Source organism: Martes martes (genome assembly GCF_963455335.1).
Source record: "Martes martes genome assembly, chromosome: 1".
Lineage (NCBI taxonomy): Eukaryota > Metazoa > Chordata > Mammalia > Carnivora > Mustelidae > Martes > Martes martes.
Window position 1 is genome coordinate 216892268 of NC_137888.1, and position 18160 is coordinate 216910427.

Here is an 18160-nt window from a genome sequence, read left to right on the forward strand (position 1 = left end):
CCGCCCGCGCTGGGCTCCTCCAAGCCGCCCAGAACATTCCCAAGCCTTGACCTCATGCCCACTTCATGACCGGGCACTCCTAGGTACCGCCCTGAGCCACCGGACCCACGTGGGTGTCCAGGCTCTTAGGAAGTCCCCACATGCATGTGAGACCCCCCCGGTGCCCAGCCTGAGACAGAGGCCCTCACCCGAGCTGGGGGTCTGGCCAGACTCATGTGCACACACTTGGCGGGCGCTTGGCCGGCGGGCGGGGGTCCAGATGCGGGAGGAGGGCCGCGGCTGGGGACACACGCAGGCTGACGCCCAGAGAGTTTCACGCCACAAGTTCTCTTTATTTCCCCGGGGGCGGTGGGTCCTCTGAGGGCCTGGGTCCCCGCCCCAAACCCCGGCCCTCCCAGCACCTCCCGCAGACCGCTCCGATGAGGGGGGCTCAGAGGACCGACTCAGCCATGCTGGGGTCCTCAAGGAACCCAGCGATGAGTCCGGGGTGCTGTGGGCGTGGTGCAGGGCCTTCCCCCTCCTCGTTCCCCTGGTCCTTGGAGAAGTTCAAGAATACCTAGGGGCGGGCGGCCAGAGGGGAGGTCAGCCCCAGCGCCCGGCCCTCGGGCACCCCCCCCCCAGCTCCACCCAGGCGCCGCGGTCACCTCCTCTAAGGTGGTCTGGCTCACGGAGAAGTCCTCCACGCCGTGCTCCGCCCCGCGCGCCGCCAGCTCCCCGAAGACGCGGGACAGGGCGCAGCGCCCTCCCGGCGGCAGCTGGAAACGCAGGCGGCCGCCGTGCGCCTCGCGCAGCTCGGCCCCCGGGAACGCGGTCCCCACGAGGGCCAGCGCCGACTCGGACCGGGCGGCGGGCACCCGCAGGGTCAGCGTGTGGCCGGCTCCGAACCTGGGGTGGGCGGGTCGGCGGCTGCTGCGCGCGCTCAGGGTCCGCCGGGCCCCACCGCCCGCCCATGCCCGGCCGGGCCTCCGACCCCCGGCCCCTTCCGACCCCCGGCCCCTTCCGACCCCCGGCCCCTTCCGACCCCCGCCCGCCCCCGTCCGGGCCGCGCCCATGCACAGGCCCCTCCCCTGGCCCCGCCCACACAGTTCCCCGCCCCCTGGAGCCTCCCTCGTCCACCGCCTCCCCCACCCCCCCTCCCCGCCCCGGCGCCCACGCCGGCCCTGCGGGCCTGCCTGGTTCGTGTCTCCCCCGCAGTCCGTGGGGGCCGAGTGGGCTTCGCGCGGCCCCGTGGCCGGGGGCTCCTCCGGCCCCGCCCGCACCCCCACCCCCCGGGCCCCACGCACCTGTTCTTGAGGTGCTGCGCGCTGCCCAGACAGCGGAACCGCCCGTTCACCATGACGGCCAGGCGCGTGCACAGGGCCTCGCACTCCTCCATGCTGAGTGGCCGGGAGCCCAGCGCCGTCAGCTCCTGCACCCCCCCGCGGGGGGCCCTCACCTCCCAGACACTCCCCGCGAGCCCAGACCACCCTGTCCCGGGGGTCGGCTGTCCCCGGCGTCGGCGTGTCCTCCCCGCAAAGGTCAAGGCCACCCCATCTCCCGGGCCCCTGCGCTCTGACCGCCTCTCGCTGCGGCCGGGTCCACCTCCCTCCCCTGGGCCTGCACCACCTTGACCCTCAGCCTGGAGCGTCCGAGCGCGACCCACCTGTGTGACGTAAGCACCACGGAGCGGCCCTCCCGCACGACGGCCAGGAGGCTGTTCCAGAGAAAGCGCCGAGAGCCGGGGTCCATGCCGGTGGTCGGCTCGTCCTTGGGGGGGTGCAGGGGGAGATGCCATAAGCCAAGCCCCAGGCCTCCCCCCAGGCCCCGCCCCAGTCCCGCCCCCACGCACCAGAAAGACCACGGCGGGGTCCCCCACCAGCGCCACGGCCGTGGCCAGTTTCCTCTTGTTGCCTCCGCTGTAGGTGCCCGCAGGTCGGTCCGCGCACTGCGGGAGCCCCAGGCGCTCCAGGCCCAGGCTCGCTGTCTGTGGGGCCCACGGAGTGGGAGAGGGTCTCGGGACAGGGGCAGTGAACGTGGGGAGGGGGTGCAGTGAGCGTGGGGGGAGCAGACTGAGGGCCGGCAGTGAGCTGGAAGGGGGCAGTGAGCGTTGGGAGGTGCTGGCGCCCCGATGGGGGAAGGTAAATAAGAGGGAGGAGCCAGGATGACTAAGGGACCGGACCTGACCCAGAGGCAGAGAAGCCGGGAGCCCTCAGTGGGAGATGGGGTCAAGGCCCGAGTGGGCAGGGTCACGGCTGGGAAAGTCAGGTGGGATAGGGAGTAGGGGGCACAGCCTGCGGTGTGCCACTCCACAGAGTATAGGAGCTGGGGGACGGCAGGTGCCTTACAGGTGGCATGGGGGGGGACCTGGACTCTGGGCCTGGCCAAGGAGGGCCAGGGTGGGGCTGCGATCCCGGGGTGGGGGGTCACCTGGGCAACCTGGGCCTCGGGAACACCGCGCAGGCGCGCGAACAGCTCCAGGTGCTCACGGCCCGTCAGCAGCTCGATGATGGCATCCGACTGAGGGCAGTAACCCATGTGGCGGTGTGCGGCGGACGGCTCCCGGGCCACGCTGGGGGAAGGGGACGAGGGGCTCAGGGAACCGGCTTGGCCTGGGCCACGCTGGGCGCGGGGGCAGGGGCCTCAGGGCGACGCACCCTGGGCCGCTATGCTAAGAGGCAGTGGCTAAGAGGCAGAGTCGGGTCCACATTCCGTGTTGTGGGGACACAGGGCCCAGGGCCAGCGGGACACGCCTGCCCTGCTGAAGCACAGTCCCTGCACGGGAGAGGACAGGGTGGGGACCAACGAGGCTGGGGGCCACCCCCACCCCCACCCAAGCCCCTCACCTGTGGCCTGCCAGCACGGCCTCCCCGCCGCTGGGCAGCGCGTCCCCAGTCACCATGCGAAATGTGGAGGTTTTTCCCGCTCCGTTCACTCCCAGCAGACCGAAACACTGCGGGTGCCCCACAGACGGCACTCAGCAAGGCCCCAGCTCTGTCCTGGTGCTGCTCATTCCCCGGGGGGGGGGTCCCCGTGTCTGCAGGAGGGCTATGAGCAAGGGGGACCCCTGGGAGCGGTACTGGGGTTGTGCAGGTAGCCGTAAAGCCGTCGCGTGGCGGGGAAGGGTGGCTGTAGTTCACCAACGCCGGCACCCGGTAGGTGTCCCGTAAAGACCACGCACAGCAAGCGCTCCCTTAGTGGCGGCGCGGGAGACTTGCAAATGCCTCGCGCCTCGGCGGGCGCAGCGCTTGGGCTGGGGGCCGGCGGCCCGGGGTGGAGCGGTTGGCCGCGCGCGCCAGGCGCTGGAGAAGGCACGGCGGCAGCCACCAGCACCAGGACCCTGCGCGTTTGCAGGGCTGTGCTGGCCCCAGGCAGGTGGCCGAGACCCGGCTCTCAGCACACCCGGCTGCCCATGGTAGGTGCTGGAAGGTGAATGGTACCGGGCGCGGGCCTGATACATGCTGGCTGTGAGCAGGCGCTTGCCACAGGTCCGTATACAACAGGGGCTCACTAAGTACTGTTCCGCTTGCCGGAAGTCGACCCTCACCGAGGGGGCGTTCGGCACTCCCCTGTATATACGTATAGACACGGGCTCAGCACGAGAGTTGGTCCTCCACCGCTGACCCACGGTAGGGGCTTGACTAAGGTTAGAGGCGCATGCGTGGGCACCCCCTGGAGCGCGACGATAATTTGCTGCATCTCAGTGGAGGCTTCCTAATACCTTCCCGCACACAGTAGGTCTCAAGAAGGGGAAGCACGCAGCGGGCGCTTCCTGAGAGCGCGCTGGCGCAAAATAGGAACTCAAATGTCGGCCGTCAGCCGTTGCTCGGCAAAGGGCAGCAGGCGCAGACCAGGTGTTCGGTAAAGGCGGGCAGGCACCCAGTGCGGCGGCCTCTCACTGCCCCTGCCCCGGGACCTCCGCCCTGGGCTCTCACCTCACCAGGGGGGATCCCCAGGCACAGGCGGTCGACAGCTGGTGTCCTCTGCCCATGGTACACCTGGGGGGAATTCAGGGCCCTTAGAAAGGTGGGTGGGCCAGGGGGAGCCCCCAAACCCGGCATTCTGCACCCACCTTGGTCAGGTCTCTCAGCACCAACACGTCCCCCTGGGTGTCCCCTTGGACCACCCGTTCCCGCTCTCGGGCCACGTCCTCGTCCTCGTCCCCTAGGGGGTGCAGCGACCCTGGCTGGGGTCTGAGGACAGAGATGTCTGTGAGCCCAGAGCCGGCCCCGGCCCCTGCCACCCTCACCCGATCCCCACTGACTGCGGCAGGAGGCGTCCGCCGCGCTGCAGCAGGAGCGTGCACAGGAGGAAGAGCGGCCCCTGCACCGCCATGGCCAAGAGGTTCCTGCCGACCACCTCCCAGCGCAAGGGTGACTGGAACTGCCCATCTCCTGTGGGGATAAGAAGGAGGAATTAGGGGGCACCCGGGTGGCTCAGCGGGTTGAGCCTCTGCCTTCGGCTCAGGTCATCATCTCAGGGTCCTGGGATCGAGCCCCGCATCGGGCTCTCTGCTCGGCGGGGAGCCTGCTTCCCCCTCTCTCTGCCTGCCTCTCTGCCTGCTTGTGATCTTTCTCCTTGTCAAATAAATAAATAAATAAAATATTAAAAAAAAAAGAAGAAGGAGGAATTAGGTCATGAGGGGGTGGGCTTGGTTTCTGGGCTCCTCCCCATCCCAGTCACCTTGAGTTCTTTAGGAAAAGGACCAAGAATGGGGTTGTTCCCTCAGCTGCACTCCAGCTGGCCTAGAAAACAGTCATATCTTCATCTCCTTTATTTGGTGCCTCAGACCTCTTGTGATATGACCCAAGACAGAATTAGTTTTTATGGTTGCTTAGCTGTACTTCTAATTTGACTCAAACTTGGAGCCACCTAAGACCTCTAGTTCACTTCCTGGGGGCTGCTGTTTGTCCCTACCCTGTGTAACTGACTTGGCTGGCACTTCCCCACCTGGAGGGATATTCTCACCCAAGCGCTCAAAGGCATCAGCCATGGCCTGGTTCCGCACCATGTCGATGAGCCCCCGGCCCAGGCAGAAGTGGGGGAAGATAAGGAAGACCTGTTTCAGGATCCGGCTGACTTCCTGCAGCTTCTGCTCGGGGACAGGAAGAGGGAGGTGGCTCAGGGGCTGAGGCCAATGCCCCAACCCAGTCCCAGCCTGAGGCAGGGCCACACCTGATCAGAGAAGAGCTCCAGCACGAAGGTGGCCATGCTGCCGTTGATGCCAATAAAGAGGTTGACACAGGTGAGCACCACGTAGGCCGTGCTGGGCACGGAGAAGAAGAAGGAGGCGGGGTACATAAGCGGCGTGATCGACCAGCTGCGGGACAACAGGAGCCACCGGTGACCACCTGACGGGAGGCTCTGTGGCTAGGAGGAATAGAGAGCTCCCCTCCCATCGTCCCTGCTGCCAGTGAGGGGCCGGGAGTTAGCCCGGCCATCCCCGGGAGGAGCTTTTAAGGCCACTTTGGCTCATCATTAGATTAGATTAGGCTTGGGCTCAGCTCAGACCAGCACGTTGTCTCCCTGGGAGCTGGTATGGAGTCCGGTGCCCCTTGACAGGATTAGGTGCTGGGGGAGGGCGGTCAGTAAGAACAGGCCCCGGGGCCCTGGGGAGGCCTCACCCATAGAGTAGTAACAGCAGCAGGAGGGCAGGCAGGTTGGCCGGGGCCACGTACGCCCTCTGCTGGAAGGCCAGAAAGATGAGCACCACGACGCATGCTGACACCAAGTAGTTACACTGCATTGGAGATGGTAATCACTGCCCTCAGTCTGCAAGGGCAGGAACTGCCATCCTCATCCCTGTGGCCCATCCCAACCTCCCTGTGTTTCCGGTGGCAGGACACAAAGTCTCCACCTTCCCCAAGATTGCACCCAGGCCATCCTGGACAAGGGCCTGACCAGAAGGGGCCGGAAAGGGGCAGTGGTGAGAGGCGGCCAGATCCCCACCCCTGCAAGCGTTCCCCGCACCATGTCCCAGAGGAAGTTGCCGAGCCAGTAAAGAGTGGGAGGCAGGCCCCCCATAAACTGCAGGTGTTTGGCTCGGGTGATGCGCTCCTCGATGAGAATGAGGGTGAAGCTGGCTGGGACGAAAGACATGGCAAAGACCACACAGATGGAGACAAGCACGTCCACCGAGGAGGCCATCCTGTGGGCAAGGGTGCAGGGGCTGTTCAGGGAGCTCTGCCCAACCCTGAGGGACAAAGGTCCACGGCCTGGTCGGGGAGATGAGCAATACCTAAAACATTTAGGGCAGAGGCACGTGGGCTGTCGGGGGAGCCTGGAGCCCACTGAGCCTGATGGGGTCCCATTCCCCAGGCCTATACGCACAGCAAGAGTGGGGCAGGGTCCCGTTCTAGCTCCCTCCGCTCAGGATAACTGGGCAGCTGAGCAGGGGAGAGTACACAGGAGGAAGGGCGCGCGCACGGGAGGAAGGGGGCGCGCACGGGAGGAAGGGGGCACGCACAGCGCAGCCTCCGACAGCTGCTCCTTGGTGAGGTTCAGGGGGTGGTTGAGCGTGGTGATGCTGTGGGCATGGCGGGCAGGGCCCGGGGGCAGCTGGGCGCGGAGGATGGCATTGTTGGCTCTGTTGACAAAGGCCACCATGGCGTGCCAGCCCTTGTTGTTGAACCAGATCTAGGGGCGGGCAGGGCCCGGCGGTCAGGGCGCAGGCGATGTGCCTGGCCCCCCAGCCAGTGGCCCGCGGCGCCCGCTGCCCACCTTGAGGCTGTCGTCCGAGTCGAGGCTGCGAGCCCACGCTGCGAGGCTGTTCAGGATGCGGTGAAGGGCCCCGCCGGGCGGAGGGTCCAGCAGCACCCGCAGCTGCTCCACTGAGCGACCCACCTCCTGGCCCGAGGGCAGGCCTGGGTCTCGGCCCCCCAGGGAGAAGCCCCCGTACCTGTGGGGCAGTGGGGCAGGGGGTAGCAGGTGAAGGCCTGGGGGGGGCGGGCAGAGGGCGCAGGGGCGGGGCCCTCCTCACCTGACCTCGTTCACCCACTTCTTGGTCTTCAGCCTGCAGGAGAGGCAGAAAGGCAGATTCGGGGCGGGGGTGGGAGGGGGGCAGGCACAGCGCGCAAGGCCGGGGGGCCGCAGAGGCGGTGGAGGTGAGGGGAGGCCCCCCGCCCCGACCTCCCCGCTTGGGGGCCCAAGCACTCACCCCTGCCGGACCAGGCGCGGGTAGGTCTTCACCAGGAAGTCGGACAGGTTCCGGCCTGTCAGGTTCTGCACCACCTCCCCAGAGGGGGCCAGCGCCTGGGGCGGGGCGGGGCCCCCCGCCGCAGCGGGGCAGTCGGGCAGCAGGCGCCGGGCACCGGGCTGGCTGCACCGGCAGGCTGGGGACGGGGACTCCGGGGTCCAGTTTCCGCTGGTCAGGACCTCAGCGACCCCCGCGGGCACTTCAGGCACCCAAAACCGGCAGACAGCGGGCGCTGGGCACTCGGGCATCCTGGGCGGGGCGGGGGAGGGCTGTGGGCACCGAGCCTTCCGCAGTCTCGGGGACGTGGTCGCTCCAGCTCCCAGGTGGCCCCGGGATGCTCCAAACACCCTCAAGGCCCACCGGAGAGACAACCTGAGGCCCCAGAGGGATGAGGGTCAGGCCGACGGGCCCCACCTGGTGGAGCTGTTGCGCGGCGGGGCCTCCAGTCCCGCCTCCTCCAGTAGCACCTCCAGCAGGCGGGCGCGCTCCGAGTTCCCGGGAGCGTCGTCACTGTGGGGTGCAGCTCAGAGTCAGGTCTGTGCCCCTGGCCCGCCGGCCTCCAGGCCCCTCTCGTCTACACGCACCTGAAGAAGGATGTCTGGGCACCGTACATGCTGGGAGTGAGCCGCAGAGCCGGGTAGTGTCCGAAAGGAGGCACGAGGAGACTGAACACCAGCGCCAGCCCCACGAAGAGGGCAGGCAGCACGATCTGGAGGACAGGCCTGTCAGCTGCCCTCCCTGCCCTCCCCTCCAGGCATGCCAGTGTCCTTCCTTGCTCCTGCTCTAGAACCGTCCATGGCTCCCCACTACTCTCAGCAAAGGTGCTCAGGTTGGGGGAGACTTCTGGGGTTAACCAGTCAAATGATGCCCCTGAGCAGGCGACCACTGCAGACACCAGGCCCCCCAGGTCTCCCGCGCGCTCTCTGGGGCCCAGCCCCCCTTACCTGTGCAAACAGGCCACGGCGGCTGCGGCGGGCAAGCAGAAAGCGCTTGAGAAGCAGGGCCCGGAGCTGCTGGCGGGTCAGTGCCCAGCCCCCCACCCGGGGCTGTGCAGAGCCCCGCAGGGCCTGCGTCTCTGGGGCAGACAGAGCTGTGGGGGATGGGGGGGTCAGTGCTCCCATGGTGGTGGCCAGGGAGGGGCCCCCGGACCAGGGCGGGATAGCTCACCAAGCTCCCCATTTTCCAAGATGGACTCCTCGGGGAGGATCTTGAGCTGTGTGGTCACATCTGGGCGAGCGCTGCCTGGGCCTCGGTGCTGCCTGTGGCTACCACCTGTGGGGCCGGCAGGGATGAGGGTCAGGCTCCAGGGCTACCGTTCAGCCTAGGCTCTGAGTCAAGGTCAAGGGTCACAGGCAGAGGGGTTCAGGAATGAGGGGTAGAGATCAAGGCTCTGCCTTGGGTCAGATCGCACCAAGGATGGGGACTTGACCTAAAGTCAAGTCCAACTCCGGACCAGGGTTAGGGGTCAAGGACAGAGACCTGTGGCTGCGTCCTCCGGGTCTGGGGCTGCAGCACAATCTTGTACCACTTTCAGGAAGATCTGGGGACACAGAGCAGGGGCTCAGCCTGGGACCCCACAGCAGAGAGCCACCCACTCCTAAGACACTGTGGGTCCCCAGGCCTCCCCAGGAGGCTCCCAGCCTCTGGTCCCCCGCAGGGGCCCCTCCTCCTCCCTGGGACGGGCTGCCGACCCTGAGCAGGCCTCTCCTCATCCCTCCAAGGCTGCCTCCTCCTCCAGGCAGCCCTCCCCCAGCAGCCGCACCTCTTCCAGGCTGGTGTCCGAGATCCCGTAGCCGGCCAGCCCCAGCTCCCCCAGCCGCTGGTCCACCTCCCAGAAAAGCCTGGCAAAGCTGCCGTCCACAGCGCCCCCGTAGGGCAGCACTAGCACCAGCTCATGGGGCAGCTCCCTCACCAGCCGCGCCCCGGGCACCAGCCGCTGCACAAGGGACAGCAGCCCGGGCACACCTGGTGGGCAGGGGGGCTCGTCAAGGGCGCTGGCACAGCAGGCGGCCGCTCTCCTTGGGGAAGGGGTATGGCTGGTCCCTGAGAAGCCCGTCTCCGCGGGCGGGGGGGTTAGGGTGAGCCACCAAGGACAAGGGAGGACCTGAGGTGGGGCCGGAAGTCCACACGCGGTCAGGGCTCAGCGGTAGGCCAGGCTGGGTTAAAGGCAGGGGCCGGGATTCGGGTCCAACTCAGGGCTCAAGGTCAAGGGTCCAGGTAGCAGTCAGGGAGCCCGCCGCCCTGGCCCTTCCCCGAGGCGCACCCGCCAGGGCTCACCAGCGGTGCCGCCCCAGCCGACTGGCTCCCTCTCCTGCCCAGCATCTCCGCTCTCCTCCAGGTCAGGCTTCCCCTGTGGGCAGAGGGGCACCAGCTGCCACGGCCGCTGGGGCTGGAGCGGTGGCAATCACGGGTCAGGGGGCAGCTCCAGCCCTCACCTTGCTGCTGGCGGCCAGGGACGCGGGCGCCTTCACCAGCGTCAGATAGTAGCCGGAGCCGAGGTGACGGCGCAGGAAGAGCGGGGAACCGCAGCAGCGCAAGTGGCCTCCCGCCACCACAGCCACACGGTCTCCTAGCAGCTCTGCCTCATCCAGGTGGTGGGTGGAAAGGATCAGTGTGCGACCTGGGCAACAGGAACCCAAGCCCCATATACCACCGGGATGTGAGGTCTTTGCCCAAGCTGTGGCCACTGCCAGGAGTTGCCTGCCCCAAGCATCCAACTCCTATCCATCCCTCGAAACCCTATTCCAAGCACTTTCTCATCAGAAACTTTCTGGCCCCTGAAACAGAATCCAGGGGAACCTTGGGCCTCCCCCGACTCTTACCTTCCCGGTATTTGAGCAGCAGCTCCCAAATGCTGCGACGGGAAGCAGGGTCCACACCAGCCGTGGGCTCATCCAGGATCACGACCCGAGAGCCACCCACAAAGGCGATGGCCACTGAAAGCTTCCTCTGCATCCCGCCTGGGTGGGCAGAGACGGGGTGGGTGTCCCAGCATGACGCCCCCACTGTCTTGGGCAGGGCTGCTGTCTTCAGGCCCCTTTCCCCACCCTCTAGGTCCCCCAAATCGGTGTCTCCTCTGGCCTCACTCCACCCTTGGGATAGCGATTCCGCTCCCCTCCCCCAGCCTCATCTCTGCCCACCCGGAGGCTCCTCCCTGGGCTAGGCTCACCAGAGAGGTGGCGTGTCTGTGCACCCCACTTGGGGGCGAGCCCCACATCCTGCAGGAGACGGGCCTGCTCGGGGCGCACAGCAGCTGCACTCAGACCCTTCAGCCGCCCATAGAACCAGATGTGCTCCTCCACGGTCAGCCTGCAGCCATAGCGAACACAGTGGCCCCTGTGGCAGGCAGAGTCCCAAGAGCACCCAGCCCCCCCCCAAACCACACCCCAAGCCCTCTGAGACCCACATGTCAAACAGCACGTTGTACTGCGGGCAGACGCCCAGGTGGGGCCGGATGGCTTCCATGCTGGACTGGACATCGTAGCCCAGGATGCAGGCGGAGCCCCGGGTTGGGGGAAAGAGGCCACTCAGGATGGACCTGGGGATGTAGGGGTCTCAGAGGAGGAAACGGAGACCCCCAGAGAAGGGGCCAAAGCACTCAGAAGGCACCTACTATCTGCCCAGACCAAAGGTGTCTTATGCCTCCACTTTGCAGGAGGGAAACTGAGGCTTGGAACCCATGGTTACTTGCCTATTGTGTACCCAGAATGAACTGGGGGTCCTGCCCCCCTGGTGGAGACCCAGATGCCTCTCCCATTGAGCAGTGCGAACTGAGGCTCGGTGGGGGGTGAGTAGGAGTGTGTAGGCTGCTCACAGTGTGGTCGTCTTGCCGGCTCCATTGTGGCCCAGCAAGGCGGTGATCTGGCCCTGGTAGAAGTCCAGGCTGAGCCCGCGCAGGGCCGGCTGCGGGTTGCCGGGAAAGCGCTTCTCCAGGCCCCGTATGGAGACCCCTGGGATCAGGCCCAGAGGTACCTCTTCCATCAGCACTGTGGAAGGATGGGCAGGCTCAACCAAGCGAGCCCTAGGCTGGGGGAGGGGCGGAGGTTGGGGGGTGGGTCTGGCAGACCCCTGAGGCCATGAAGGCTGGTCCGCAGTCAGTGACCTATCAGGCTGCGGTCTTCGGGGACTAGGGGCAACCCAGGGAGCCCGGGTAGATGGAGATAGGCAGAGAACTGGGATCTGCAGGACCATGGGTCTTTACAGGACTCGGGGGATAGGGACAGGGAAGCGACTGTTAGGTCTCTTTGTGCCTCACCTTTTGGGTCCTTCGGGGTGGCAGGTGGGGAGGAACCCTTGGGAGAACGAGGTCCAAACCAATAGCTCCTCCGAAAGGGAAAGTCCCATGGTTTGGGGATCCCGTACTGGCCTGGAGGGGAGCGGTGCTCAGTCACCTCTTGAGCCCATAGAGTGTGCCACCTTCTGGCCATACGCCTGGCACCGGGGCATCCAGGTAGGATCTGCCCCATCTGCCCGCCTCAGGCCATCCCTCCCATGCGGCCACTTGTGCCTGGATGCCGGGGAGCACCACCCTCCCGCCCGCCTCGCCTCCAGGTACCAAAAGGTCCTGAAGCCCCGCCCCCACCGCGCCCCTCAGCCCCGCCTCCCTGCTGCAGGTGCGGGAGGAGTCCCGACGCCCGCCCTTGGGGCCCACCTGGGCAGACGGCCTCCAGGTACCAGGTGGCGAGGCCATAGAGCACGGCATCCAGCAGCAGAATGCCAGAAACCTGCGCCAAGCTGAAGACGTCGGCTGCAGGCCCGGTGCCCATGTTGCGCCACTGCGCGCCCTCGCCCTGCTCCTCCAGCAACGCCAGGCTCTCGCAGCCGAACCCGAAGGCCACAGGAGACAGAAGGCTCTGCGGAGGCGGCAGGTGCGTTAGTGAGGGGCCCGGCCCAGCACGCCCGGCCCTCGGCCCAGCCCGGGGTCTCACCGCAGCCACCAGACCACCCGCAGGCAGCTGGTCCCGCCAGGCCACGCACAGCACATAGGGCAGGTAGAGCACGAAGTAGGCGAGGCCTCCGCAGGCGGCCGCCAGGTTGGCGCGGGAGAAGAAGGCGCTCAGGAGCAAGCTCTGGACCACGGTGGCCGCGGCGAAGGCCGCCAGGAACAGGAAGACCACGGCCGGGTGGCTGTAGGGGAGGATGTCCCCGAGCTGCAGGGGCCGCACACAGCTCGGGTCAGGCCGCCCGCCGGCCTGGGCGCACGCCCCGCCCGGGCGCCCCCGCTGCGGCGGCGAGGCCGAGGTGTGCGCACCTTGAGCACCAGCACGAGCAGCGCGGAGCTGAGCAGGAAGGGCGCCAGGCAGCTGAGGAACCAGCCGAGCCACAGCACGGCGCGGCCGAGCCCCATGGCCTGCATGGTGCCGCGCAGCCTGGTTTCCTTCTCGCGCACCACCGCCTTCACCGTCAGCGCCACCGAGTAGATCCAGGCCAGCGTCAGGAAGAGCGGCAGCGACCGGCTCAGGACGCGCAGGAACCTGAGGCAGGGGGCGGCTGAGGGGGCGGCCGGGGACCCCGCGCCCAGCGGCCCCAGCCCCGCCGGCTCCCGGGCACAGGGAGAGGTCCCGCTCAAGCGGCGGCTGGCACGCGCGTTCCCAGCGGAGCCGGGGCCCGGTCCCAGCCTGAGACGTGTCGCCCGGGGGAGGGGGTGCGGGGCGGGCGCTCACGCGTCATCCACGAAGCAGGGGTACGGCATCTGCTGCAGGAAGAGGCGGGCCCGGGGCTCGCGGCCGCTGAGCACGCGCACCGCCGCGCGCTCCAGCAGGTCCTGCAGGTACACGAAGCCTCCCCACACGTAGCGCAGGTCCGTCAGGGGGTCGGCAGCCGGGCCGGGGTCCCAGAACCTGCAGGGGGTCCCAGAACCCCGGTCGGCTGCAGGGAGAAGCCCGGGCCCCCCCCACCGCAGACCCCAGCCGGTCCAAGGGGGCCCCAGCTCTGCGCATCGCGGTCTCCCGGAGACCCGACGGCCCCCAAGCCCCGCCCACACCCGGCCCCGCCCACACCTGTCCCTGATCTTATTGGTTCTCGTGACAGCATCGATGTCCATGCGGATCTTGACGCGCACGTGGCCGGGGCCCCCGGCCTGTGCGCCCTCCGGACGTTCCTCAGGCCCCAGGAAGACGATGCCCGCCCAGAAGCGGCGCTCTGCCAGCAGCTCCAGCGCCCGTGCCACCAGGGCGGCCTCTGAGGATGCCGCCTCCAGCTTGTCCAGGGTCACACACTGGGGGAGGGCCTGGGCGTGGGTCCTGGATGCCCGGGTCCACCCTTGCGCGGCGGGGGAGGAGGGGGGTCGGGCGGTGCTTCGCCCTCAGAGCCCCGGGACGGAGCCCAGCTCCATCAGGTCTCCGCAGGGCCCAGGCCGTGTCCATCCTCAGGCTTTCCTAGGAGGAGCCACCGCCCCAGTCTGGTCCCCCTCCCTGGGCTGGCCTCCGCCCTTGGATCACCACAGGTCGGACCCTGCCTCACCGCCAGACAGAGCTCCCGAGCGGTCGCCCCCTCACCTCCATCACACGGCCCAGCATGCCCATCATGTGGCCCACGTCGGCATGGGCCTCCTGCCAGGTGTAGCCATCCCCATGGGGGTCCAGAAAGGCCAGCAGGGCCTTGGGCCGGGCCTGGCCTCCAGATCCCGGCCGCCTCCTTCCTCTGTCCCCAGCTTGCAGGAGCCTCTGGGGAAGGGTGCGGGAGGGGGAGTTGGCACAGGGCACTCTGGGCGCATCACTCCTCTTCTCATCCCCGCCTCCTCATGCCTGCCCAGGAGGCCCTGCCCTGCTCTCTGCCCACATCTCCGGCAGGGAAGATGTGCCCGGGGAGGCTGGGGGCGAGTCTGCCGGCCTCCATCCGCATACCTGCATCATCGCCAGGTTCGTACTGTCATTCAGGAAGTCGAAGAGCTTGGGTCCCAGCGCGCCCCACACCTCCTGGACGTCCTTCAGCAGAGCCAGTTCCTGGAAGGTCTGGTTCACCTGGGGGAGGGGCACCAAGAGAAATGCCAGGCCAGCCCTTCTGGGACTCTCACGTCCTCCGAGGACCCACCCCTCCCCCGATGCTTCCTTTGTCTCCACCGCACCTCTGGCCCCCAGCCCACACTGCCCCTCTCCCTGCCACCCCTCGCCCGATGCTTCCTTTGTCTCCACCGCACCTCTGGCCCCCAGCCCACACTGCCCCTCTCCCTGCCCCCTGGCAGACTCTAACTTGTTCAAAACCCCACTTCCACACCCTACCTCAGGGAGCCTCGGGGCCAGGGCCCTCCCTCGGGCCTGGCCCGTGCTCCCTGGGCTGAGGGAGGGGCCCAGGACCCCTCCTGCCCTTACCTGGGCCATGAGCTGCCTGGTGAGGGCAGTGTTGGGTGTAAACAGCACTTTCCCCTGGACCAGCGGCTTCAGACGCCTCCAGAGCAGGCGGGACAGGGGGTGAGATTCCAGGGACCCCACAAGCTCAGCACAAGCAGGGCCTGGGGCAGGGGCACCATGAGGCCCTGCCTCCACTCCCAGTGCCCCACTTCCCAGACTGGGAGCAGAGGTCGGTCACTCACTCAGGCCGTGGTCGGGTTGGGCTGCTGCTGGCTCCTGCCCCACCAACTCCTTCAGGTGGCTGGCCTCGTACCAGTTGAGGGAGGGCCCCCCGGGGATGCTAGGCCCCCGGGCACTGCAGAGGGCCTCCGACACAGCCTCCAGGGGTCCACCTGCTCCTTGGGGTCTCCGCAGCAGCGCCCGGAGCTCCACCAGGCTGGGCAGTGCCAGGAGCTAGGGAGAGGTCACCAGACGATGCCGGTAGTCCTCCCTGGCAGTCATGAGCCTAACCAGGGCAAGGCACCCTGCCAGGAGCACCTCCCTCTCTCCTTCTGCGCAAGCTCCCCGAAAACCTACCCAAGGGAAGCACCGGGCTGCCCTGTCACCTCCCCAGCCTGGCAGCCTACCCTTCCAGTTTGCGGGCTGGGGCACGGCATGAGGGGCCTCCTACCTCCTGGGCCAGGTCCTCTGCTGCTTCCACAACGCTGTTCACGGACTCCTGGGCGTGGTCCAGCACTGACCCCAGGGGTCCCTAGGGAGAAAGACAGCAAGCAGGGTGACACTGGCCTTGACGGAGTTCTCACTAGGTGTCGAGCACTTTGCCGTGCTCTGTGCGGGCTGTACTCTCTTAGACCCCGTTCTACAAATAGGGACGTGGAGGCTGCAAGGCACGTGGGCTCGTTTCAGGGCTCGCTGGCCAGACCCGTGCCAGCTGGACACAGCCTATCTGGGCGCTAACAGGATGAGGAATGTCACTCCAGGTGCCGGGGACAGCCCGGGCACTGGCCTGGAAGCTAGAATCAGAGGCCCCTGCCCCAGGATGGGGAAGTCCTGGGACTTCCTGAGGGCAGCATCCCAGGGTCAGCCTGGTCTCACACCACTGCATCTCACCTCTCCAAGCAGTGTCCCCAGTAGCTCAGTGGTCAGGGACAGGAGGTCCTGCAGTCGGTCGCTTGGCTGACGCTGGGCTGGGCGAAGAACACACCGAAGCGTGAGCTTAGGCAAAGCCTGGCCTGAGGCAGCCCCGCCCTGTGCCCATTACACAGCTGGGCAGATTGAGGCTCAGAGCGCACCCCCGCCAGACAGAGGGCCCTGGCCTCACCTGTTGCGCCTGCAGCTCTCAGCATCGGCATCAGCTTTCCCAGGCTGGCCAGCGTTCTGTGGGCACTGGGGCCCCCCAGGACAGTGCGGGCATCTGCCAGGAGCCGGGAGACCCTGCGGACAGAGGGAGCAGGAGGTGGGGTCTCAGCAGACACCCCTATGCCCCAGGGCCACCGCACCCACTGCCGCCAGCTCACAGGGAGTCCTGGAAGTTGCTGAGGACGCGTGGCTGCTCGGCGGGCGTGGGCTGCGGGAAGCAAGTGTTGTTCAAGTTGCAGATGAGACCCTGGAGCCAAGGAACGGTGCCGGCTGAGGGCAGCGGCTTGTTGGGGAAATGGCCTGTGGGGATGCCGGGCGTGGGGGTCTTGCCAGAGTCCCCGCCATGTCCGCAGCCTCCCCAACAGCTCACTCACTCAGACTTTTACTGGGTGCCCAGTCCGTGCTCTCTGACCCCTACTGGGGCCCCTGTGGATGGGGGGCCCTTTGCCTCCCTCCACCCCCCTCAAAAAAGAGCCTGGTCCTTGGGGAGCTTACATTCATGGTGCTCAAGTGGGGGGTGGGCGTGGCGGACGGCCACCAGGATGAAGAAGAGAAAGAGAGGCCACAGCAGCTCCACCAAGAGCTGGACCTGGGGGAGGGGCAGAAGAGGTGGGGGTGTGGGGGGGCAGCGGGGGGCACCCCGGCCACTCCGCCCTGGCCCATCAGTCCTGGCATTACCGGCTGTCTCCTGCGGTACAAGAAATTCTTCCAAAGCAGCAGCATGAGCTGCGTCCAGAAGGCCATGGTGGGAATGGACAGAGCCCGCGACGGAGCGCGCGCCCGAGGACGTGCGGTGCGGCTGCGAGCAGATCCTGGCCCTTTCTACCCCCGCCTGCTCCACCCCACGGCGCGGGCTCCTGCAGGCTCCGCGGGGAGCCAAGCCGCAGGCACTTATTAAAGGGTCTCTTCTGTCCCCGGGAGCGGAGTGAGCCAATGGGAGCCCGGCCCGAAGCCGTCCTCGCACCTGATTGGGCGCCTGGGCTGTCGTTCCCTGCAGGGCGGGCGTCCAAAAGGCGGTCAACTAATTCTTCAGGGGGAGGAGCTTCGGCTCCACTCCGCGGTCGCCAGGCTCCACCCGAGCTCCCCTGGGGACCTCCCGCTCCTGGCCCCCAGCCTCATCCCGGGCCCTGCGAAGGACCCCCCCCCCACCCCCGGCTCTTCCCGGGTGACACGTGCTGAACCTTTCACACGCCCGGCTGGGAGCAGGGCCTGGCCGGCCCCGCAGAGAGACAAGCAGAGTCACCCCGCGGGAGGCAGGGCTCCCCTCTACGCGCCCCTCACGTGGGGCTCCCCGCTGAGAAGAACCCCAGGATCCCCAAGATGAGAAAGGAGAAGAGGCAGGGATGCGGGCTCCTGGAGCTAGCAATTCCTGACGCCCACCTTGGCTACGACTGTCCGGCTCTGGCCGGCCTCACCGTTGTACCGAAGACGAACCGAGGCGGGGACGGGCCCCAGGCCACGGACGAGGTCGAAACTTGCACCCAGGACCCCCGACCCCCCACTGCGGGCTCTGCTGTCCATCAGGTGGGAGCTGGGACGCAGGGCGAGTGGGAGCTCTAACGGGCAGAGGGGCCGCAGGTGCATGTCGCCAAGCCCCTGTCAGGGGAGGCTCCTGCCCAGTCTCCCCTCGGGAATGAGCGGTCCGTTCCGGCGCCCTCCACTCTCGGGGCGCGGAGCCTGCACTCCGCCCCCAGCCCCTCATTCCCGGGAACCTGCTCCCCTCCCACCCACCCCCGCCTCCCGGCATCCTCGAGGCTCTCTCCCCGGGACCCTCTCACCTTTCCAGCCCCCACCTCTTGCCGCCTTCCCTCCGCCCGCAGCTGGCCCAGAGCCCGCAGCAGAGACCGCCCTCACCGGGGAGCCCCGCCGCCGCGCCGGCCCCGCCCCCGCCCCTGCTATTGGCTGCCGTCCCCGCCACTCACAGGCCGGGCCGGCGGGAGCCACGCGCGCCGTGGGAGGAGGCCGCGCCGAGCCGGGTTTCTTAAAGGGACCGCTCGCCTCTTGCTGCGTCACCGTGGGGCGCTGGGCGGCCGGCTCACCCCACACGGGCCGACCTCCGGACACACGGGACAGGCTGCCTCCCCACATTGTGTACCCGCCTGCAGTGCCGCAGGTCCCTGCGGAAGGAGGTCCCTTTCTTCCCAGTCTCCCCTGGGGGACCCAGATCCTGGCCAGGCTCGCTCCGTGACCCTGGGACTCCCATTTGTCCGTCTGCAAAGTGGGGGTTCGATTGGTCATCATTTGTTCATCCCCCAAATATTCCTTCGGTCCTGCAGTGGGCCAGGCCATGGCAGGAGGGGGAGGGGGAGGGGGTCCCAATATTCCAAGATTAGAATCCTGG

General features: G+C 67.6%; 1 protein-coding gene across 1 annotated transcript; it reads right to left on the bottom strand.

Annotated features, from left to right (window-relative positions):
- Positions 1 to 307: 307 nt before the first annotated feature.
- On the bottom strand, positions 308 to 16655 carry ABCA7 (ATP binding cassette subfamily A member 7). Its single transcript, XM_080830052.1, has 46 exons — positions 16498 to 16655; positions 16315 to 16408; positions 15978 to 16119; positions 15782 to 15894; positions 15571 to 15647; positions 15131 to 15211; positions 14703 to 14913; positions 14482 to 14621; positions 14017 to 14133; positions 13669 to 13836; positions 13171 to 13388; positions 12835 to 13011; positions 12423 to 12645; positions 12100 to 12321; positions 11823 to 12024; positions 11427 to 11537; positions 10986 to 11157; positions 10578 to 10709; positions 10341 to 10480; positions 9994 to 10131; positions 9607 to 9791; positions 9449 to 9521; positions 8934 to 9136; positions 8651 to 8711; positions 8339 to 8443; positions 8116 to 8261; positions 7756 to 7880; positions 7586 to 7681; positions 7133 to 7420; positions 6956 to 6988; positions 6697 to 6874; positions 6443 to 6612; positions 5947 to 6124; positions 5601 to 5716; positions 5152 to 5296; positions 4945 to 5068; positions 4241 to 4370; positions 4049 to 4169; positions 3912 to 3974; positions 2823 to 2929; positions 2407 to 2548; positions 1829 to 1963; positions 1643 to 1746; positions 1284 to 1376; positions 645 to 885; positions 308 to 556 (listed from the first exon to the last, which is right to left on the bottom strand). The coding sequence occupies exons 1-46, from the start codon at positions 16561 to 16563 to the stop codon at positions 431 to 433; spliced, it is 6432 nt and encodes a 2143-aa protein (XP_080686178.1). The 5' UTR covers positions 16564 to 16655; the 3' UTR covers positions 308 to 430.
- Positions 16656 to 18160: the final 1505 nt, after the last annotated feature.

Coding starts and splice junctions, on each gene's coding strand:
- ABCA7 (XM_080830052.1), bottom strand. CDS start 16,563: ATGGCCTTCTGGACGCAGCTCATGCTGCTGCTTTGGAAGAATTTCTTG. Junction 5,297..5,600: donor CTGCTGTTACTACTCTATGG/GTGAGGCCTCCC, acceptor GTTGTCCCGCAG/CTGGTCGATCACGCCGCTTA. Junction 886..1,283: donor GCGCAGCACCTCAAGAACAG/GTGCGTGGGGCC, acceptor CGCCCACCCCAG/GTTCGGAGCCGGCCACACGC.